At 50.8% G+C, this 23,883-nt stretch overlaps 1 protein-coding gene across 2 annotated transcripts in view; it reads left to right on the top strand.

Moving 5' to 3' along the window:
• The window catches only part of Bin2 (bridging integrator 2), a 30,106-nt gene extending 10,910 nt beyond the window's left edge, over positions 1-19,196 (top strand). Inside the window, exons 3-12 of one of the 2 annotated variants that reach the window (XM_052748991.1) lie at positions 2,310-2,364; positions 2,611-2,705; positions 3,161-3,256; positions 6,304-6,411; positions 6,631-6,716; positions 8,643-8,718; positions 9,451-9,533; positions 12,514-13,228; positions 18,139-18,213; positions 18,845-19,196. In XM_052748991.1, coding sequence (XP_052604951.1) covers positions 2,310-2,364; positions 2,611-2,705; positions 3,161-3,256; positions 6,304-6,411; positions 6,631-6,716; positions 8,643-8,718; positions 9,451-9,533; positions 12,514-13,228; positions 18,139-18,213; positions 18,845-18,874 — 1,419 coding nt within the window. In that variant the 3' untranslated portion in view covers positions 18,875-19,196. Of the gene's footprint in view, positions 1-2,309; positions 2,365-2,610; positions 2,706-3,160; positions 3,257-6,303; positions 6,412-6,630; positions 6,717-8,642; positions 8,719-9,450; positions 9,534-12,510; positions 13,229-18,138; positions 18,214-18,844 lie in introns of both variants that reach the window. The other variant, XM_052748990.1, reaches the window with a different exon arrangement.
• Positions 19,197-23,883: the final 4,687 nt, after the last annotated feature.

The following is a 23,883-nucleotide window of genomic DNA, read 5'->3' as shown; positions in this document are numbered from 1 at the left end:
CCCCCTTCTACCGTTGCCCTCCGACCTCCAGATGCACCGGTTATTAGATAGAATTTTCCTTTTTCCCCTTATCTTTTCATTTAAAAGTTCACTAGCCTTTCTAGTAACGAGACGTTCACAGCAAGTATTTCCTGATGTATAACATCTTTTAGGTTTCAAATACTCTGTTCCCTGAGCTGGTTTGTTCTGACCCAGAGGCTGGCCTGCAGCATACCTTTGAAGTGGGCACACCTTAGTTCTCGCCCATCCTGGGAAGTCAGGCTCCAGATGTCAACCATCTGGCCTTTCACGTCCTCTCTTTCTTGATCCTAGAGACTGGAGTTTACTCACGCAGGAGAGAAGAGAGAGCAGGAGGAGGCTGTAAACAGTCCAGCGAGGAATAACTGGGGAGGCCTCTGAGGAGCACAGCTTGGGGTTTGCCCTCAAGTCAGCGTGGAGGAAAAGTTAGATCCCTGGCTGGCAAGATGGCTGAGTGGGCACCGGCCAGGCAGGCTTGATGTCCTGAGGGCAATATCCAGAACCCACATTAAAGAAACAAGTCTGGATGTAGTGCCATGCAACTATAATCCCAGCACTCTTGTTTTGTGGGTTTTCTGGGACAGGGTTTCTCTGTGCAGCCCTGGCTGTCCTGGAACTCACTCTGTAGACTAGGCTGGCCTCGAACTCAGAGATTTGCCTGTCTCTGCCTCCTGAGTTCTGGGATCAAAGGAGTGCTCCACCACTGCCTGGCAATAAATAATTTTTTTAAAACTTCCTGAGGCTGGAGAGATGGCTCAGCAGTTAAGAGCACTTGCTGTTCTTCCAGAGGACGGGGTTTGGATCCCAGCACCCATATGGCCACTTACAACCATCTAAAACACCAGTACCAAGGAATCCAACACCATCTTCTGGCATCTTTGGACATAAGCAGTACATATACATACAGACAAGCAAGACATTAATACACATACAAGCTGTTGTAATGATTTCCTGCGTGGATACAGAAGGGCAGCCTTATTTAGAGCTATTTAACGTGAAGAAACACTTCTGGGGCAGGGGCTCCTAGTTTCTTTTTTCTGGAGGGACTTAAGCTGGAGAGATAGCTCAGTGCTGACGAGCGGGTACCACTCTTCTAGAAGACCCGGGGTTCAGTTCCCAGCACCCACATCTGATGGTTACACTTCCTGTAACTCCAGCTCCGGGGAGACATGACTCCTCGGGCCTCTTTGATACCTGCACTCAAGTTCGCACTCCTAGACAGACAGACAGACAGACAATCAAAAAGACTAAAAATGAATCATTTAAAAAGAAGATGAGGACGAGGAGGAGACTATCTACTATTTAGGAAGCTGAGGCAGGAACATTGTTGCAAGTTCAAGTCAGCCTGGACTAAGAGGAAAGATTTTTTTTTTCTTTGGTTTTTCCAGACAGGGTTTCTCTGTGTAGCTTTGCGCCTTTCCTGGAACTCACTTGGTAGCCCAGGCTGGCCTCGAACTCACAGAGATCTGCCTGTCTCTTCCTCCCGAGTGCTGGGATTAAAGGCGTGTGCCACCACTGCCTGGCAAGAGGAAAGATTTTTGTCATTAAACAACAACAAAGCAGAGGCTGGGACCAGATGTCAGAATTGCAGCTGATTCGTCAGGTTGAGATCTAATTCCACCTTCCTTCTCTGGCTCCCCTTCTTTTTAAGAAAAAGAGGGTAAAAAAAAAAAAATTCCAGCGTTTGGAAGGCAGAGCCAGATGGATCTCCGTGAGTTCCAGGACAGGCACCAAAACTACACAGAGAAACCCTGTGTGGAGAAAAAAGAAAAGTGGGGGGGGGAATAGAGAGAAAGAGACTTCAGACACCAGAGCAAGGGGGGGTGGTGGTGGACGTAAGTGGCAGAGGGCTTGAGTGAGCAGGAGAGGAGGAGGTCAGCTACGGCCTGGGGGAGGGGCGGAGGGAGGCAAGGGAAGGAAGAGCACGTGGGCGGCAAGAAGTGTCTGTGTGAAGGTTCAGAGAAGAAAGGGGCCTGTTGTACAGATGGCGGTGAGGATCACCAACCAGCAGCCACAGGCAGGACACTCCTTCCAGGCCTTGGGTATAGGCTCTTGTGCCTTGGAAGAGAGAAAAGGCAGAATGCAGAAGATAAGCCACGGGGGCTTCCTCTGTCCAGCTCATGTGGTGACCTGAAAGGGACCACCTGCAGCTTGCTGGCAGAGTGATGGACGGCAGCTCTGGTCACTGGGAATCCCTGAAGAAATGCCAGGCGTGAGCTCTGGCTTTACCGTACTTTCCATGGTCTTCCAAATAGATCTTGTTAGTTACCAACGCTGCTTTTTGCTTCCAGGCAGAAGGCCACAAGCTGTACAAGGATCTGAAGAACTTCCTTAGTGCGGTCAAAGGTGAGTGTCCAGCCTGGAGGATGCAGGAGCTGGGCAGGCTGAGGTGGGCAGAACAGCCTGACCCAGGGTTCTCAGTGCTCAGCTGCTCTTGACCCCTGAGACTCCGTGGGCCTCAGAGTGACTTCCTATCCCAGCCCCACCCAGCTTCTCTTACTGAGAATCGTCATTCTGACTTGTCACCATGTGATTACATCATCTGCTTTTGGGACACCTGGTGGTAGGACTGACTGAGTTCTCTCCTTTCAGTGATGCATGAGAGTTCAAAGAGAGTGTCAGAGACCCTGCAGGAGGTCTACAGCAGTGACTGGGATGGGCATGAGGAGCTGAAGGCCATCGTGGGGGTAAGGGCAGCTTGGGCATGACACTCCTCCCCTGGGGTGCGCTCCCGTCTCCCCTCAGCTGAGCGTCTGTATCCTGGAAAAGAGGGCAATGGCTGGTTCGCTTTCTGTTGCTCAGCATGCACCTCTAAGCAGTAGATTGCAGCTGGTTCTCCCTTCTTCCCTCCCGTAAGGTCACAGAAATGTCCCCTCCTTGAAGATGGGCTGTTTATGAAAAACAACTGCGTGCAGTTAACCGCTCGCTTGCTCGCTCGGTGTACTCTAAGCTCGGGGCCAGGGCCTGCTCTTCACCCTCTGAATGCAGTTCCTTAGGCGGAACCCATCTCTCTTCTGGAGAATCTGACATGATATTCTAAACGTGCTGCAGGAGAGCTCTCTGCAGAGGGAATTTGGGTGTTTCTCTGGTGGGTGGTGGTCGTAGAAGCAGGCGCTCACCACCCTCTGCCTGGATCCCACAGAACAATGACCTCCTTTGGGAAGACTATGAAGAGAAACTGGCTGACCAGGCTTTGAGGACCATGGAAAATTATGTGGCCCAGTTCAGCGACATTAAGGTAACTCAGTCTGCTGAGTGGGACGGGGTTGGAGACAGTCCACACTAGTTAGAAAACACATCAGGTTTACTTTCTTAGACATGGAGCTGGGAGAGGCTTAGACAAGAGATCAGGCTGACAGGTCCTATGAGGTTGTGTTTACAATTAGATTTCAGTAAATTACACTTTGGACTCAATTGATGAGTGAACCCGATCCAACTCGGTCAAGGCATCCGTCTCTTTTTTTACCTTAAGATTTGTTTTTCTTATATTCAATTATGTGTCTGCCTGAGTGCTCGAGTGGGGTGTGTGTACATGGGTACAGTGCCCCAGGAGGTCAAAGGTATCAGATACCTGGAGCTGGAGGTACAGGCGGCTGAGACCCACCTGACATGGGTGCTGGAACTGAACCTGGGTCCTCTGGAAGAGCAGCATGTCCTCCTAACTACTGAACCATCTCTCCTGCCCCAAAGCATTCATTTCTTTTATTTTCTTTAAACAGGATCTTGCTATGTAGTCCAGGCTAGCCTGAAACTTGCCATCCTCCTGTCTCAGCCTTCTGAGTTCTGAGATTACAGATGTATATCACCATGCCTGGCTAGGGCATCCCTTTTAGATATGAGAAACAGTTAATGGAGCTAAAGATGTCCATTGTATAGAAGAAACTTAGAGGCATCTTAATATTATCTTCAAATACTTTAAATTCTGACAGGTGAAAAGAACCCAGTCCATCCCAAAGTGTTCTAGAAAGCAGAATTAGAATTTAGGCTAGTGTGGTGGCGCATGCCTTTAATCCCAGCACTTGGAGGCAGAGGCAGGCAGATCTCTGTGAGTTCGAGGCCAGCCTGGTCTACAGAGTGAGTTCCAGGACAGGCTCCAAAGCTACACAGAAAAACTCTGTCACAAAAAACAAACAACAACAACAACAAAACCAAAACAGACAGACAACAACAACAAAAAAAACAAAACAAATTTTTAAAATATTTTTGCAGTTTTTACTTGTGTACGTGTGTCTGTGTGTCACATGTGTGGGTGCCCACAGTATCCAGAAGGCCGGGTCCCCTGGTGCTGCAGCTGTAGGTGCTTGGAAGCCACGTGACATGGGTGCTGGAGCCAGACCCTGTCCTCCGTGAGACCAGTGTTTGCTCTTAACTTCTGAGCCATCTCTTCAGCTGCCCTAAAAAATTTATTACATTTATTCATTTATTTGCTATGTGTGATGTGTGTGTGTACGCATATGTGTGTATGTTTACCACAGGGTGTATGTGTGTGTGCCACGGTGTGTGGGTGTGTGGGTGTGTGGGGGTGTGTGTGGGTGTGTGGGGATGTGTGGGTGTGGGTGTGTGTGCCACAGCACAACAGTGTAGGTCAGAGGACAGCTTTTGGTTGTCAGTTCTCTCATCTCCCACACTGTCTCAGCCATGTGACTCAGGCCGTCAGGGTTGGAGGCCAGCACCCATCTCTCTGGCCTCAGAAGTAGGATTTTTTTTATTTATTCAACTGAGTTTATTAATCATCTACTCCATTGGCACTGTGCTGCTTTTCGATTAAGAGGAAGCTAACGTCGGCTTCCAAATTCATGTTAATGATTAAGCTTAACTTTTACACTTAAGCTTTTCAGAAAATAAGATGAGATAGTTTGTTGTTCTGTGTCCAAGCAGAAGGTGAATTAATTACATCACTGTTTTTTTCTTTTTGTTTGTTTTGTTTTTTGAGACAGGGTCTTACTATGTAGCTGTCTTAGTTAGGGTCACTATCACTATGATGAAACATCATGACTAAAAGCAACTTGGGGAGGAAAGGGTTGGTTTGGCTCACGCTTCCACATCATTGTTTATCATTGAAGGAAGTCAGGACAGGAACTGAAGCAGGGCGGGAACCTGGAGGCAGGAGCTGATGCAGAGCCATGGAGGGCTGCTGCTTACTGGCTTGCTCTTCATGGCTTGCTCGGCCTGCTTTCTTATAGAACCCAGGACCACCAGCCCAGGGATATGGCCCCACCCACAATGGGCTGGGCCCTCCCCCATTGATCACTAATTGAGAAAATGCCTTACAGCTGGATCTATAGAGACATTTTTCTCAGCTGAGGTTCCTCATTTCAGATGACTCTAGCTTGTGTCAAGTTGACCTCAAAGTAGCCAGCAGAGTAGCCCAGGCTGGCCTTGAACTCACAGATGTCTACCTGCTTCTGCCTCCTAATTGCTGGAAATTAAACTCATGCATAACCACACCTAGCCTTCTCCTTTTTTAAAGATTCATTTACTTATTTTATTTATTTATTTATTTGATTGTTTATTTGTGTGTGTGTGCGCACACATTGGTGTGAGTATGTACACCAGTGAGCGTAGGTGCCTGAACACTAGAAAAGGGTGCCAGACATCCTAGAACTGGAGTTAGGGTGGTTGTGAGTCTCCTGATGTGGGTGCTGGGAACTGAACCCAGCTGAGTCATCTCTCCAATCCTTTGAGTTACTTTTCATCTTGGAAATCCCAGAGGCACTTCATGCAAGCCCAACTGAAACAGGAGTGAGGAGGCTGTAGCTCATGAAGATCTCTTCAAATTCTGACAGATGAGCTGGGCAGGGTGGGGTTTGCTCCCCAGCACAGACTACATAAACTCTCACTGCCTAGAACACTATGATTTCCTTGTGCTTGGGTCTCTTAGAGCATTCCATGCTCGGCATCTGGTCTCTAAAGGAATGTTTGTGTAGGGTTGATGAGGCTACCGAGGTTCAAAAAGAGGTGCCTCCCACCCTAGGCCACAAGGCAAGTAAGTGGCACATAGCGGACTAAAACCCAGAATCCCGACTTTCAGTTTAGTGGGATTCTCAAGGTTGTTTCTCCTGGAAGGTGAACCAATTTATGACAGGCTTGTAGGAAATTTTAAGTCTTAATACAGGTTTCTCTGTCTGAGAATCCCTGATAGATTTCCTGAGATCATGGGGGAAACTGTCACACAATTCAGTGGTGAAGTTCAAGAATCTTGTTTCTCTGCTTGGTACTCGATTACACATCCTGGCCACTGGAAAGTGAATCACATCTATACCCTTTCTCATCACCCTGGACTAGGAGAAAATTGCCAAGCGGGGCCGGAAACTGGTAGACTATGACAGTGCCCGACACCACCTGGAGGCCGTGCAGAATGCTAAGAAGAAAGATGAGGCTAAGACTTCCAAGGTAAAAGCAAACAAAAACCTGCCCTCCCCGAGTGGTGGCAGGCCAAGATGAGTGCAGGAATGATGGGTCCCTGTGTCCTGAAGGAAATCTACTTTCTTTTGCCCTGTTACTGTAAGGGCAGTCGGAGTCCTGCGGCTGAGGAGGACTTGAGTCTGGGCAGGGAGAGGAGAGGCAGTGAGGGTGATGGAGACAGCCTCTAGCCCCTTCTTTATCCCCCAGGCAGAAGAGGAGTTTGGCAAAGCCCAGGCTGTGTTTGAAGATCTGAATCAGGACCTGCTGGAGGAACTGCCTGTTCTGTATAATAGGTAATGACTGACGTTCAAGATGGCCAGCTGCTAAGGCCAGTGGAGCACAAAGTCACCTGCAGCCCTGTTCAAGGGTGGGATGTGGGTGTAGCCTCAGCCCTGCCACTAATTTGCTGTGTGATTAGGCAAGCATCTTTATCGCTCTAGACTTGTGACACAGATAACCATCCTTGCCCCACCAGCTTTTCTGGGTTTGAGGACAAGGTATTTGTTGGGTAGAAGAGATCTTGTCTAGCAAAGTGCTTTGTCACCCACATGGCAAGGACATGCCTTCATTGCACATTAAAACATTGTCTGTTTTAAACCACCATGGTTCACAGGCATCCAGATTCACATAGACCATGGGATGGTGACCCACACTAACAAATGTGCCAGCACGTCATGGAGGACAAAGTGTTTTAGATTCAAAGCTTCCGTAGTGGAAGAGAAACGGACTGAAACGTCACTGTATCTTACTCTCATTGCACCAAGTTCGCTTTCGTAAGATTGCAGCAGGAGAACTGTATGCTTAGTTTGTCTGTAGCCTTTCTTAAGTCCGTCTAGCTGTGAAGCCCGGGCCGGCCTTAGACTTTCAGTCCTCCCGTCTGGACTGCCCAAGTGCCAGGATCACAGGCATGGCCACCATGCTAAGAGGCTGTGATACAGCCTTCATTGACTGCCTATGTGACTCTGATTTTTTGTTTGTTTGTTTTCAAGACAAGGTTTCTCTGTGTGGCCCTGGCTGTCCTGGAACTCACTTTATTAGACCAGCCTGGCTTCAAACTCACAGAGATCTGCCTGCCTCTGCCTCCTGAGTGCTGGGATTAAAGGCATGCGCCACCACTGCCTGGACTCCAAATTTAAAGAGTAGAAACACTAGTTTCTTTCTAAGTGTTATGGGGAGCCCACTAGAGAGGACCACTCAGACAGTTTAGCCAGTTGAAAACCTTTATTCCAGCTGGCTGGGACCACACCCAGGTGTTTGGGGACCCAGGGGTAGCCCTGAGTGTCTAGAATATGGGATTTTTGAAGGCAGAAACCATGTCTGGTATCTTGCTCAGCAGGTGCCGGGGGAGGGTGTTTGCAGAAGCAAGCAGTTAATAGAAGAGGTTAGCTGGAGGGGGTTTCCACACAAAGAGCTAAGGTAAGTTAGCTAGGACAACCTGACCTCCGGTCCCAGACTAGAGCTGGGAAATTTTCCATGGGATTCTCCATCAGGGAGGTCAGAATCTAATTAGTCTGAAACGGCCTCAGCAAGAACAAGACGGAGGGAGCTCTGCCTGGTCTCGTCCTGTCACAGATACAAACTTTCCAGATTCATAGATAGGGGGGTTCTGTGGCGGAACACACATAGAATTCATGTGTTGCTGGAAGAAAAAGAATGGATCCTATTATAATGGTTATAATTATGCAGCCTTACACTTTTACAGCTCTTTTACAAATTCTACAAAGCTCCGGGTGGTGGTGGCGCACACCTTCAATCCCAGCACTGGGGAGACAGAGGCAGATGGATCTTTGTGAGTTGAAGGCTACACAGAGAAACCCTGTCTCAAAAAAAACAAATCAAACAAAATTCTACAGCCGTTTCTATATTAACACCCCAGAAGCCCAAAACAGATAACTTTTTTATTTTTATTTTTTTAAAAACAGGGTCTCACTCTGTAGCCCTGGCTGTCCTGGAACTTACTCTGTAGACCAGGCTAGCCTCGAACTCAGATCCACCTGCCTCTACCTCTCAAGGGCTGGCATGTGCCACCACACCCAGCCAGATTACTTCTGTGTCAGCCTGGGCTAATATTGTCTCCCCTCACCTTTCTGCACTCCTGGCCCAGCTGCCATGAGCCAGATTCCAGACCATCTGCATCCAGGATGTCTTTCTCTGGAGCCCTGTTGGTGGCGAGCTGGGCCCCCCACCGCCCTTAACCATGCTTGTTTGTCTCCCTGTAGTCGGATCAGCTGTTACGTGACCGTCTTCCAAAACATTTCCAACTTGAGAGATGTGTTCTACAGAGAGATGAGCAAGGTGAGAAACCCCGGCTTCAGTGGGATTCTCCTCAGTGGGATTCTCTAGTAAACCCACAGTGGGCCTCATTTACACAGTGTCTTTAGATATTCATGTTGGGGGTACAGAGTTTGGCTTTTATCGCCTGATGAAATGATTGTGTTGAATGCTATTAAAGTGCACATCTGTGCACGCTATCAGAGCGTGTTCTCCATCTCCCTTAACTGACTGAACCCAAGCTCCAGCATGGACACGAGGTTAGGCCTGTGCTGGGGAGCTGACGGGAGAGCAAATCGGTAAAGCCCCTAGCTGTTGCTAGCGAGTCGGGAGAGCGGTGTCGAAGCATGAGTCATGTTTTCGGGTGGACGCTCTAGAAGAGGACCAGTGTCTGTGAGAGGCAGCCATAGGACATGGATTCTATACTGTTTCCATGTTATAGTCACAGACAGCCACAGGTTCCCTCCACCGTTTACTGCTAACTGAGGATTTGCTTAGTGAATGTTAACATGAGCTTTCATTCCCTGAATCCCCTGAGACAAGCTCAAGTCAGACCCCATCTTGAGAACGCTGCTTTTGCTGCCCTCAGGGCACAGGGAACCAAGGAGGAAGGGAGTAGCATGGGCCAGACGGGTAGTGCTGGAGGATGAAGGCCGCTGGACAAGGACCGGGCGGTTTTGATTGGGAACGCTGACTGGGGAGGGAATGCCATGGGCTCCTACGTGTCTGGCATCTCTGCTTTCTTCCTGGCTCTAGCTGAACCACAGTCTCTACGACGTGATGAGCAAGCTGGAGAAGCAGCATTCCAGCAAAGTCTTTGTGGTGAAGGGACTGCCGAGGTGAGCGATGGGACTCTGGACAGACTCAGCAGCCGTCCCCACCCACACGCCAGGCCTGCCTCTTGACTCCTGGCCATTGCTGTTTACTCTGTGCCCATGGAAGTTATTTGTCTTTTCATCAAGTATTTCAGATATAACGAAGATGAAGAGTAATAACAATCACATACCTACCACCAAACGTAGGTGACCAGCTGCTGTAACCAGGCACAGTGGCACACTCCTGCCTCTTGGGAGCCTAAGCCAAGACAGTCATAGATTTGAGACCATCCTGGCCACATAGTGATGCAGAGAGATTCAGGCTGGCCTGTGCTACAGAGTGAGACCTTGTCATGGGGAAGGGGGTGGACAGAGAAGGACTACTCTAAACATAGCTGAAGCCCCCAGTGTCCCTTCCATTCTGCCCCACCTCCGCCGAAGGTGGCCATATCCTAAATCCAGGCCTTGCTGTGTCTATGCGTGTCTTACTTTTATTTCATATATATATTCACATGTAAGAAAGATATTTACACATTTTTAAATTTTATTGCACTTATTTATTTGTTGTGTGTGTGTGAGAGAAAACACCACAGAGGTACCTGGAGAGGTCAGAGGACACTTGTGGAAGTTAGTTCCCTCTTTCTCCCCTGTGAGGCCGGCATCAGACTCAGGTCATCAGGCTGGACAGCACGAGCCTCAGAGCCCCCTGCCAGCCTCGTTTAAACTTTCCATAAATGGACTTATTCCGTCTGTATTTTCTGCAGATGTTTGAGGCGGGGTCTCACTGGTTGCTCAGGGTGGTCTTTCCTCCTCACGGGCTCTCTCAGGTCCTACTGCTCTGCAGCTTGTCTTGTGTCCTTCATGTTCCTTGAGAGACGGATCCTGTTACTTCCCATCACTGGCTTTGCTTTCCCAGCTGGTGGTACCGCTGTGCGGGTGTTCATGACTTACCATGTGCCACTGTGTGCGTGTTCATGACTTACCATGTGCCGCTGTGTGTGTGTTCATGACTTACCATGTGCCGCTGTGCGTGTGTTCGTGACTTACCATGTGCCGCTGTGCGTGTGTTCGTGACTTACCATGTGCTGCTCTGCGGGTGTTCATGACTTACCATGTGCTGCTGTGCGTGTGTTCGTGACTTACCATGTGCTGCTGTGCGGGTGTTCATGACTTATCATGTGCCGCTGTGCGGGTGTTCATGGCTTACCATGTGCTGCTGTGTGCGTGTTTCTGACTTACCATGTGCTGCTGTGCGGGTGTTCATGGCTTACCATGTGCTGCTGTGTGCGTGTTTCTGACTTACCATGTGCCGCTGTGCAGGTGTTCATGATTTACCATGTGCCGCTGTGCAGGTGTTCATGACTTATCATGTGCCGCTGTGCGGGTGTTCATGACTTACCATGTGCCGCTGTGCGGGTGTTCATGACTTATCATGTGCCGCTGTGTGGGTGTTCATGACTTATCATGTGCCGCTGTGCGGGTGTTCATGACTTATCATGTGCCGCTGTGCGGGTGTTCATGACTTATCATGTGCCGCTGTGTGGGTGTTCATGACTTATCATGTGCCGCTGTGCGGGTGTTCATGACTTATCATGTGCCGCTGTGCAGGTGTTCATGGCTTACCATGTGCCACTGTCAGAGGGCTTCATTAGCTTCAGTAGATGTTGCCAAGTTGCCCTTCAAAGGGATCGCCCCCACTTTTTGGATCCGCTGGAGCTTGAGTTACAGGCGGTTGTGAGCTCCTCGGCATGAGTGCTGGGAACCAAACTCAGATCCTCGGTAAGAGCCGCAGGTGCTCTCAGCCACTGGCTGTCTGTCTCTCTTCCTCATGCTCCTTCATCCTTCCAGGCCATGGCTGTGAGATGGAATTCTTTGCAGCTCCAGATTGCTAGCTCTCCTGAGTGGCCTTTGGGGCTGCTGGAGAGCTCAGGGTTCCTGCTCTGTGACACCCCGTTGATTCTTTTCCTGCTTTTCAACAGTTTAACCTTCTCTGAAAAAGCAATCTCCCTAGGGTTTTTGTTGCTAGGGTCTGGATTCTAATCCTGTAACCACGCATTGTAAATATCTTTCCCTTGAATTCTTCCATCACTTCTGTGTGTTCTGTCTTTTTCCTTCGTGGGTTCTTCATCGTGAATAGTGGCCCTCGAATACGATGCTTGCTCTCACTGAAGTCTTGAAGGTGCATTCAGCTCCTTCTGTGATGAGGTTTGATATGGGTGTTAGGGATCTCACGGCAAAGGAGACCTGGCCTTCCCTAGTTTACAAGATGGTGCTGGCCCAGGAAGCCTGTCTCCATAGGCGGTGCTGACTGGGTACTGAGCCAGTGGGAATCGGCAAAGAGGAGTGATGGCCTGTGTGCAGCTCCTGGCAAAGGCTTCAGGGTGGCAGCGAGACCAGCCTTGTGACCAGAGGAAGAACGGGGCTCGTCTTTAGGGAGGATTAGAGACTTCAAAAACAATTGCAATGGGTCAGTGTAGACACCTTTGTAGACATACTTTCTTTTGTTACAAAAACTGTTTTTCTTTTCTCCAGCACTGAAAGTCAGAGTCCCCGTCCATTCTCCCCAAATTTATTGTCATCTCCATTGCTGTCCCAGGATGCTGAAGAGATAGCAACTCTTCTTGTTTTCAGCCTTCTAAACTGACTGTTGGGAAAAGCCTTGGATCACACAAAGCCCCCCCATCAGGATTTGAACCAGAGTCTCTCCTCCTCCTGCCCTCACACCCAGGACACAGCAGGGTCGGAGCAGGTCAAACTGCGTGTTTTCCGGGTCTCCTGATCCAGTCTCTTTTTCTTTCTATACTTGTATAAAACTGAGATTGTGGGGCAGATGGAATTTTGTGGTACTTTTTACTTCATTTTTAATGTGCGTAACCGACAGTGATGCCCACTTTCTCTCCACCTTAAACCGCTCTCTTCTGCGTGGGTGATAATTATTGTGGTCATTTAGGCAACAGCCGTCCTGTGACCCGTCTGAATCTGAATGTCCTTCCTTCCACAGCAGCAGCAGACGCTCCTTAGTCATCTCTCCCCCAGTTCGAACCTCTACAGCCTCCAGTCCTGTGACCTCACCTACCAGCCCCTCAGCTCTCTCTGTGACCAGTGAGAGTGAGTCTGTCTCAGCAACAGGAGAAGTGCTGACCTCTGACCCCGCAGATGGAGAGGATAGCTGTGAGAGCAAGGAGTCCTTAAAAGATGAGGAAGTGGAGGAAGGCCAGTCTGAAGCAAGTTCTTCAGAGGAGGAAGAGCCTCTACCAGCCTGCAATGGCCCCACCCAGGCCCCACCCTCTCCTGCATCCCCAGAGGAAGCTGCCTCGAGTTCCCCAGCTCCGAGTTCCCCAGCTCCCTCCCTGGGCAGAGGTCAGACCCCGATGGAGCAGACCTCCCCCTCAGAAGTAGTCCTCCGCACCCGCACCTCCAGTGAAGGAGCTGAGCAGACCAAAAAAGGAGCCTCTATCCAGAGGACGTCGGCACCCCCTAGTCGGCCTCCACCACCCAAAGCCCCTCCGAGCCCCAGGCCTGCCTCGGGCAGTGGGCCCTGCAGCCCTCCAGCCTCTGGAGAGGGTTCACCCCTCAGCCCCAGGGCTCCCTTAGAAGCTTCCTCCGATCCAGAAGCACCCGAGAAGCCACTGAGAAGCCCTGAGGCCGTAGAAAAGGAAAGCACCGGCTGTCCAGGCCCCGAAGAGCCATGTGCCTCCTCCCCTGCGAGCACGGTCCAGGCAAGTGGGGCTCCCACGGGCCCTTTTTCTGTTTTATTTGGTTTGGCTTTTTAAGCTTTCATTTTTTGGAGACAGGGTCTCACTATGTAGCTCTGGTGTCCTAGAGCTGGGTGTGTAGACCAGGCTGGCCTCGAACTCACGGGGATCTGCCTGCCTCTCCTCCTGAGTGCTGGGATTGAAGACGCACCACCAAGCCCAGCTTTAATAAAGATATTTTAATATTGGCTTAAGCATGAGGTTTAAGAAAGAGGGACACTCAGACAGTTAAGAACGCTTGAGAACACAGGTGTGGGCTTCTTCGAGAGAGTTGCTTTTTGTTTGTTTTATGTTTTGTCTTGTTTTTTATAATTTTTTATTTATTTTTATTTTATGTGCATTGGTGTTGTGCCTGCATGCATGTCTGTGTGAGGGTGTCAGATCTTGGAGTTACAGACACTTGTGAGCTGCTCTGTGGTTCCTGGGAATTGAACCCAGGTCCTCTGGAGGAGCAATCAGTGCTATTAACCGCCAATCCATCTCTCCAGCCCTGTGTGTTTTGGTTTTTTAGACAGAAACTCACTACATAGCCCTGGCTGGCCTACAGCTCTGGAGCTCACTGTGTAGAACAGGCAGGCTTCGAATGCCCAATGCCCCTGCCTCTGCTTCCCAAGCACTGCCACACAGGCGTGCTCCTGCCTCTGCTTCCCGAGCACTGCCACACAGGCGTGCTCCTGCCTCTGCTTCCCAAGCACTGCCATACAGGTGTGCACCACCAGGCCTGGCTTCTATTGGGTCTTCGTTCCTTTGCTACAGTCAGACTGCTCCAGAGCCAAGGAAAGTCATTATTTCATGGTCTCCACATTCTAGATGGGCTGGGGACACAGGTTAGTCTGTAGGACATGTAAGTGCTTGTCTGGTGTGCACATATGTGGAGAGGAAGGAAGGGAGAGAGGGAGGGAGGGAGGGGATCGGAGGGGCTTTGGGTGGTGGAGGCTGACTAGGGGGTGCTGACATCCTCTGGATAGAGACTCCTTTTATGGTCTCAGAGAGAGAGAGAGAGAGATGCCCCCTTATAAGTCTGTATACCACTTGTGTGTGCCTGTGTGCCAGAGAGAGCATTGGATTCCCTGGAACTGGAGTAACAGACAGCTGTGTGCTGCCATATGGGTGCTGGAATTGAACCCAGGTCCTCTGGAAGAGCAGCCAGTGTTCTCAACCACTGAGCCGTCTCTCCAGCCTCTATTTAAATCACATGGAAAGCTTATCGTAATGAAGAGAGAACTGGGCTGACAAGATGGACTAGCAGGTAAAGTGTTTGCTCTGAAAGCTGGAGTTTAATCCCTGGGACCTGCTGTGGAGGGAGAGAATTGACTTCCTGAAGTCATCTCCAACATGACACCTGTGTGCTACATACACATGTAAACAAATGTAATAAAAAATGGAAAAGTAGGATGGAGCTGGGCATGTTGGCACATGCCTGGATCCCGGTGACGATACCTGAAAGATTAAGGCAGAGTGCTCCACAGTTCAAGGCCAGATGGTTTCATATAACAAGATCCTGCCTCAAAAAGTCTAAGCAAGCAAGCAATGAGGCTGAGAAAAAAAAAATTAAGAAAAAATGTTGGAAAGGGAGGTACACAAAGGCTGACAGGAAAACAGAATAGGATGGGCTGCCTTGAAAAAGTGGTCTGTGGTCAGCCGCAGTCACCAAGCAAGCCCATACGACAGTCCAGGCACTTTTCTGGAAGATGGGTTAAGACAGTGAACAGTGGTTTGGTATTTAGCTAAGTTAGATGCTTGCCTGGCATACATAAGCCCTGGATTTGGTACCTAGCGCTCCATTAACCAGGCATGGTGGCACAGGCCTATAATCCCAGTATTTCATGGGCAGAGGCAGTGGGATCAGAAGTTCAAGGTCACCCTCAGCTCTGTGGTGAGTTTGGAGCCACCCTGGACTATGTGAGACCCCGTCTAAACAAATCAGGGGCTGGAGAAACATCTCAGCAATTAAAAGCACTTGCTGTATAATCATGAAGACTGGAGTTCAGATACCTACCTCATCCACACAACAGGCTGGGCATCAAATGTAGCCTGTGACCAGCTACAGGGGAGGGGAAGTGGGGCATGATGGGAAGATCCCTGGGGCTTCCAGCCAAACCTAAAAGCAGTGAGACTTGGGTCTAAGGAAAGGCTCTCTGAAGACAGTGAGCTGATAGAGAAGGGTGTCTGCAGCCCTTCTGGCTTTATACAGGAGCGCACGCGCGCGCGCGCGCGCGCGCGCACGCACACACACGCACGCACGCACGCACATGCACGCACGTTTTTAAATGGCAAAAAAACAGAAAGAAATTAATAAAATTTAGTGGTGATAAAAGATAGGAAGAGGCCGGGCGGTGGTGGCACACGCCTTTAATCCCAGCACTCGGGAGGCAGAGCCAGGCGGATCTCTGTGAGTTCGAGGCCAGCCTGGGCTACCAAGTGAGTTCCAGGAGAGGCGCAAAGCTACACAGAGAAACCCTGTCTCGAAAAACCAAAAAAAAAAAAAAAAAAAAAAAAAAAAAAGATAGGAAGAGGTTGGGGATTTAGCTCAGTGGTAGAGCATTTACCTAGCAAGCGCAAGGCCCTGGGTTTGGTCCTCAGCTCCAGAAGAAAAATAAATAAACAAACAAACAAAAAAACAACCCCCCCAAAAAAAGATAGGAAGAAATGTTAAGTGGGAAAGGACATAGGAAATGGGGCCTAAATTGCAGTTTTAAAGAGAGTGGGCCAGAGAAGGTGACATTTGAACCATGAAAAAGGCCAGGACATGGGCCACGTGGATATCTGGGAGGAGAGAATGAGATTCCTGATACTCCTTCAGTAATCCCATCTTCCACTGCAGTTTGGCCAGGCTGCCTTGGGAGCCTCTTTTGTCTGAGACAGGGTCCAGGTTAGCATTCAGGGTGGGCCGTTGTGGGGCCCTGTCATCTGGGGTGGGCCGTTGTGGGGCTCTGTCATCTGGGGTGGGCCGTTGTGGGGCCCTGTCATCCGGGGTGGGCCGTTGTGGGGCTCTGTCATCCGGGGTGGGCCGTTGTGGGGCTCTGTCATCCGGGGTGGGCCGTTGTGGGGCTCTGTCATCCGGGGTGGCAGGGGCCACGTCCTGCATCGTTTACTGTGACCTGCAGGTTTTTTCAGAACCCAGTGAAGTGAGAACAAAGATGAGGACATAAATTCCTCTCAGCTGACTCAGTCAGCAGCAGATTGTGCCTTCAGCCTGGGCTTTAGGAAGCACTGAAGGCCCCAACAGGGCAAGATAGGAAGCTTTTCTGTGGCAGTGTGCCGGGTAACAAAGGTGCAGGACACTGGACAGTTCTAAATAGTAGGGTTAGAACAAGGTTTGAGCAGGTGAAGTATGGCCATGTCTCACTTCTCTACTTTGAAAAATACCACTCCGAGACGAGAGTGTGTGCAACTCACTGGTGGAAAACCGTCCTAAGCATAGGCAAGGTTCCGGGTGTGATCCACGGTGCGTGAGAAGAAGAAAGATTCAAAATTACTGTAATTAGTATTAGTGTTGAGACAGCATGTCATGTGGTCCAGGCTAGCCTTTTAAACAGTTTTTAAAGGTATTTCATGTGAACCGATGTTTTCCCCACATGTATATCTGGTATTCCCCACTTGTACGCCTGGTGTCCATGCAAGCCAGAAGAGGCTGTCAGCTCCTGTGGAGTGAGTTGTAGAAGGTTGTGAGCTACCATGGGGCTAGTAATTGCATCTGTTTTTCAAAGGAGGGTGTTTGGGGTCTTTTTTGCTTGTTTGTTTTATTATGCAGTACTCTGTCTGCGTGTATACCTGCAGGCCAGAAGAGGGCACCAGATCTCATTACAGAAGGTTGTGAGCCACCATGTGGGTGCTGGGAATTGAACTCAGGACCTCTGGAAGAACAGCCAGTGCTCTTAACCTCCGAGCTGTCTCTGTCCTTCAAAGGAGGGTTTTATAGTGGTGTATTACTCAGTTGATGGACTCAAACTCAGAACTTATACATGTTAGGCAAGTACTCTAGCACTCAGTGACCTGTGTCCCACTCAGAGGAGAAAGCATGTTCTGACATTAAAGTGTGAAGATCCTCCTGACACAGTTCTTTACGGTTCTGTCTGTGGCCCGGGTTCCTCACTGTCCCCATTATCAGTGGCTCTGTGGTAAGTAAAGCCTGAGGACCTGAGTTGGGATCCCAGCACCATGTGAATCTGGACCTGGTGACATATGGGAATTGGAGACAAGAAAAGCCCTGGTGCTTGGTGACCACTCAGTCTACCAAATTAGTGAGCTCCAAGTTCAGAGAGACCCTGCCTCAAGGAGTATGTCAAGGAACCAGGAGGATCGCTTAGCAGGTGAAGATGCCTGCCACTGAGGCTAATGACCTAGATACCTAGGGTCACATGGAGGAAGGAGAGAACCCAGTCCTCTGATCTCTACACACCATTGCATGTACACACACACACGTGCAGACACACTAAAGAAACTATTAAGCCTCTTGCCTCTGCTGATCTGTGACCACTTGTTAGGATCACTTACGAGTGAGCACTGCAGTGTGGTCCTGAAGATGGTCTCAAAGTGACCGTAGTGGTTGGAAGACTCCCTCATGTGCAAGAGCAGCCACACAGGTCACAATTGCAAGGTGTGTCTAGTCGTGGGAACAAAATCTAGAACCAAAGACCTGACTTTCTGGCCAGCAAGTCATGACGCCCTTCAAATCTTTTTTTTTTTTTTTTTTTAATCTGTACAAGAGCACAGATAAAAGCTCATCCTGATGCTCCAGGCTCGGGGAAATGGAATCAGATGCACGGCCTTTGGGTTGTTTATGTGTTGTAAAGTGTAAGACACAGGGGACCTTCCATGGGAGACTGGGGACACTGAACTCTCGCTCACTGACAGAAGCGTTGCTTTCGTAGGACCAAGGCCCCGAGCCTCACCTCTGTGCGGATCCAGGAGAAAACAGCATCACAGCACCCGAGCCTCAGGAAGAGGTAAGGAGGTCTGGGGACAGCGAGGCAGTGGTGTGCTTTCCCAGCATGCAGAAGCCCTGGGTTCACTCCTCAGCACTTCCTTTAAAAGTGATGTTATACAGAATATACAAAAACAGACGTAGACTTACTCACATATACAGTGCAGCACAGTAACTCGGAATGTGAGCCGAAATGGCGACATAACATGGAGCCTCAGATTCTATAAGTCCCAAGAAACACCCGAGCAGTTCTCGCAGTAAATGGTGTCCATGTAGTGGGCAGGTTCCTCTGCACGTCTTACCACAGAGGCTCCTTCCTGGGGTGTCCCAGCAGCCAGCACCACAGCGCCACCCTGTGCAGAGGCCATCAGTGCTGCATGAAGTAGAGTTCAAGAGAAAGAGGTGGGGCAGGGCGGCGGTGGCGCACGCCTTTAGTCCCAGCACTGGGGAGGCAGAGCCAGGCGGATCTCTGTGAGTTCGAGGCCAGCCTGGTCTACAGAGAGAGTTCCAGGACTGGCACCAAGACTACACAGAGAAACCCTGTCTTGAAAAAAACCAAAAAAAAAAAGAGAGAGAGAGAGAGAAAGAAAGAAGTGGAGTTTCTACTCCTCCTGAGTAGGGCAGCATCTAATGCAACCTCATTTACCTCCCAGGCACTGACAAGTGAAAATGCAAAACTCTGAAGAGAAACTAAGCTACCTAACCCCATCTGCCCAGAGAAGTCAAGGACGCAAGCCACACCCACTCTGTGTTCTCAGGCAGTGTGATTGCTTAGCCTCGGACCTGTCATCGCTGGAGTCTGAGGAGCAGCCATAGGGAGAGGGAACACTTGACTCAAGGTTTGAGCATTAATAAAAGCAGGGCTGTAATAATGCTAACGCCAAGCATCTATAGGCATATCCACACATTCTCAGAGGAGGACATATGTCCAGCTATCCACTCACTTGGCAAAGACTTAAAGCTGAAAGGTTTTCAGATTACTGAATAAAGTGTGATTATGACTAAGTGTGGAGTCTTGCCCTGAGCACTGTTTTCCACTTAGACTCGGGTAATGATTCCTGCCCCGGGTTCAGAAGGGTTTAGTCATACATCTGACCCCTGTTCGCTAACCTCCTGGCCGAAGGCTTGTCTAAGTGCCTCTCCATGCCGGCGAATTCCTCCAGGAGCAGACACCGGGAAAGGGCCCTCCTCCAGAGCTGGGTGTCACCTGTGCCGTCCAGTGCGGGAGAGTCGGGGCCAGATGGAAGCAGCTGCGAACACAGGAGGGGAGGTGCGGACAGGACCGTGGTGGGGACGACACTGATGCGGAGTCAGAGTCCAGTCCTCCTGTCACCTGCTTTCAGTGCAAACTTCGTGTGAACACAGTGACCCTCACGTCCTTCCTGTCACCCGGCTACCTTTGTTCTCGCTCGCCTTTTTTTCCTCCTCTTGATCTTTTGAAACAGGGTCTCCTGTAGCCCAGGTTGGCCCTGAACCTCTGCTCTTCTGCCTCTACCTCCACATTCTAAGATTACAGGTGTGTGCTGTCATGCCCAGCCTGCCTCTGTTCTTGGTCCCATGGACGGTCATTCCTGAGCATGGAATAAGGACCTCCTCGGCCAAGGACAGAGTGACAGTGCTAGGTACCAGAGAAACACAGCGAGGGAGGAGGAGCTTAAAACAGCCGTGAGAGTGCTGAGCAGACCTGCAGGTTAACAGTGGTCACAGGAGGCCACACGGTGATCATGAGCAGACCTGCAGGTTAACAGTGGTCACAGGAGGCCACACGGTGAACATGAGCAGACCTGCAGGTGAACAGTGGTCACAGGAGGCCACACGGTGATCATGAGCAGACCTGCAGGTGAACAGTGGTCACAGGAGGCCACACGGTGATCATGAGCAGACCTGCAGGTGAACAGTGGTCACAGGAGGTCACACGGTGATCATGAGCAGACCTGCAGGTTAACAGTGGTCACAGGTCACACGGTGATCATGAGCAGACCTGCAGGTGAACAGTGGTCACAGGTCACACGGTGAACATGAGCAGACCTGCAGGTGAACAGTGGTCACAGGAGGTCACACGGTGAACATGAGCAGACCTGCAGGTGAACAGTGGTCACAGGAGGCCACACGGTGAACATGAGCAGACCTGCAGGTGAACAGTGGTCACAGGCCACACGGTGATCATGAGCAGACCTGCAGGTTAACAGTGGTCACAGGAGGCCACACGGTGAACATGAGCAGATCTGCAGGTTAACAGTGGTCACAGGCCACACGGTGAACATGAGCAGACCTGCAGGTTAACAGTGGTCACAGGAGGCCACACGGTGATCATGAGCAGATCTGCAGGTGAACAGTGGTCACAGGCCACACGGTGAACATGAGCAGACCTGCAGGTTAACAGTGGTCACAGGAGGCCACACGGTGATCATGAGCAGATCTGCAGGTGAACAGTGGTCACAGGAGGCCACACGGTGAACATGAGCAGACCTGCAGGTGAACAGTGGTCACAGGAGGCCACACGGTGATCATGAGCAGACCTGCAGGTTAACAGTGGTCACAGGCCACACGGTGAACATGAGCAGACCTGCAGGTGAACAGTGGTCACAGGAGGCCACACGGTGATCATGAGCAGACCTGCAGGTGAACAGTGGTCACAGGACACACGGTGATCATGAGCAGACCTGCAGGTTAACAGTGGTCACAGGCCACACAGTGAACATGAGCAGACCTGCAGGTGAACAGTGGTCACAGGAGGACACACGGTGAACATGAGCAGATCTGCAGGTTAACAGTGGTCACAGGCCACACGGTGAACATGAGCAGACCTGCAGGTTAACAGTGGTCACAGGAGGCCACACGGTGATCATGAGCAGATCTGCAGGTGAACAGTGGTCACAGGCCACACGGTGAACATGAGCAGACCTGCAGGTTAACAGTGGTCACAGGAGGCCACACGGTGATCATGAGCAGATCTGCAGGTGAACAGTGGTCACAGGAGGCCACACGGTGAACATGAGCAGACCTGCAGGTGAACAGTGGTCACAGGAGGCCACACGGTGATCATGAGCAGACCTGCAGGTTAACAGTGGTCACAGGCCACACGGTGAACATGAGCAGACCTGCAGGTGAACAGTGGTCACAGGAGGCCACACGGTGATCATGAGCAGACCTGCAGGTGAACAGTGGTCACAGGACACACGGTGATCATGAGCAGACCTGCAGGTTAACAGTGGTCACAGGCCACACAGTGAACATGAGCAGACCTGCAGGTGAACAGTGGTCACAGGACACACGGTGAACATGAGCAGACCTGCAGGTGAACAGTGGTCACAGGCCACACAGTGAACATGAGCAGACCTGCAGGTTAACAGTGGTCACAGGAGGCCACACGGTGATCATGAGCAGACCTGCAGGTGAACAGTGGTCACAGGCCACACGGTGATCATGAGCAGACCTGCAGGTTAACAGTGGTCACAGGAGGCCACACGGTGATCATGAGCAGACCTGCAGGTTAACAGTGGTCACAGGCCACACGGTGATCATGAGCAGACCTGCAGGTTAACAGTGGTCACAGGCCACACAGTGAACATGAGCAGACCTGCAGGTTAACAGTGGTCACAGGAGGTCACACGGTGATCATGAGCAGATCTGCAGGTGAACAGTGGTCACAGGAGGCCACACGGTGATCATGAGCAGATCTGCAGGTTAACAGTGGTCACAGGAGGTCACACGGTGAACATGAGCAGACCTGCAGGTTAACAGTGGTCACAGGAGGTCACACGGTGAACATGAGCAGACCTGCAGGTTAACAGTGGTCACAGGAGGTCACACGGTGAACATGAGCAGACCTGCAGGTTAACAGTGGTCACAGGAGGCCACACGGTGAACATGAGCAGACCTGCAGGTTAACAGTGGTCACAGGAGGCCACACGTGAACATGAGCAGACCTGCAGGTGAACAGTGGTCACAGGAGGACACACGGTGATCATGAGCAGACCTGCAGGTGAACAGTGGTCACAGGCCACACGGTGATCATGAGCAGACCTGCAGGTTAACAGTGGTCACAGGAGGCCACACGGTGAACATGAGCAGATCTGCAGGTTAACAGTGGTCACAGGCCACACGGTGAACATGAGCAGACCTGCAGGTTAACAGTGGTCACAGGAGGCCACACGGTGATCATGAGCAGATCTGCAGGTGAACAGTGGTCACAGGCCACACGGTGAACATGAGCAGACCTGCAGGTTAACAGTGGTCACAGGAGGCCACACGGTGATCATGAGCAGATCTGCAGGTGAACAGTGGTCACAGGAGGCCACACGGTGAACATGAGCAGACCTGCAGGTGAACAGTGGTCACAGGAGGCCACACGGTGATCATGAGCAGACCTGCAGGTTAACAGTGGTCACAGGCCACACGGTGAACATGAGCAGACCTGCAGGTGAACAGTGGTCACAGGAGGCCACACGGTGATCATGAGCAGACCTGCAGGTGAACAGTGGTCACAGGACACACGGTGATCATGAGCAGACCTGCAGGTTAACAGTGGTCACAGGCCACACAGTGAACATGAGCAGACCTGCAGGTGAACAGTGGTCACAGGACACACGGTGAACATGAGCAGACCTGCAGGTGAACAGTGGTCACAGGCCACACAGTGAACATGAGCAGACCTGCAGGTTAACAGTGGTCACAGGAGGCCACACGGTGATCATGAGCAGACCTGCAGGTGAACAGTGGTCACAGGCCACACGGTGATCATGAGCAGACCTGCAGGTTAACAGTGGTCACAGGAGGCCACACGGTGATCATGAGCAGACCTGCAGGTTAACAGTGGTCACAGGCCACACGGTGATCATGAGCAGACCTGCAGGTTAACAGTGGTCACAGGCCACACAGTGAACATGAGCAGACCTGCAGGTTAACAGTGGTCACAGGAGGTCACACGGTGATCATGAGCAGATCTGCAGGTGAACAGTGGTCACAGGAGGCCACACGGTGATCATGAGCAGATCTGCAGGTTAACAGTGGTCACAGGAGGTCACACGGTGAACATGAGCAGACCTGCAGGTTAACAGTGGTCACAGGAGGTCACACGGTGAACATGAGCAGACCTGCAGGTTAACAGTGGTCACAGGAGGTCACACGGTGAACATGAGCAGACCTGCAGGTTAACAGTGGTCACAGGAGGCCACACGGTGAACATGAGCAGACCTGCAGGTTAACAGTGGTCACAGGAGGCCACACGTGAACATGAGCAGACCTGCAGGTTAACAGTGGTCACAGGAGGCCACACGGTGAACATGAGCAGACCTGCAGGTGAACAGTGGTCACAGGCCACACGGTGAACATGAGCAGATCTGCAGGTGAACAGTGGTCACAGGAGGCCACACGGTGATCATGAGCAGATCTGCAGGTTAACAGTGGTCACAGGAGGTCACACGGTGAACATGAGCAGACCTGCAGGTTAACAGTGGTCACAGGAGGTCACACGGTGATCATGAGCAGACTTGCAGGTTAACAGTGGTCACAGGAGGCCACACAGTGAACATGAGCAGACCTGCAGGTTAACAGTGGTCACAGGCCACACGTGAACATGAGCAGACCTGCAGGTGAACAGTGGTCACAGGAGGTCACACGGTGAACATGAGCAGACCTGCAGGTTAACAGTGGTCACAGGAGGCCACACGGTGAACATGAGCAGACCTGC

The sequence above is a fragment of the Peromyscus californicus genome, unplaced genomic scaffold (genome assembly GCF_007827085.1).
Source record: "Peromyscus californicus insignis strain IS unplaced genomic scaffold, ASM782708v3 Scaffold_20__1_contigs__length_68692818, whole genome shotgun sequence".
Taxonomy (NCBI): domain Eukaryota; kingdom Metazoa; phylum Chordata; class Mammalia; order Rodentia; family Cricetidae; genus Peromyscus; species Peromyscus californicus.
This window is presented reverse-complemented; position numbering and strand designations above follow the sequence as displayed.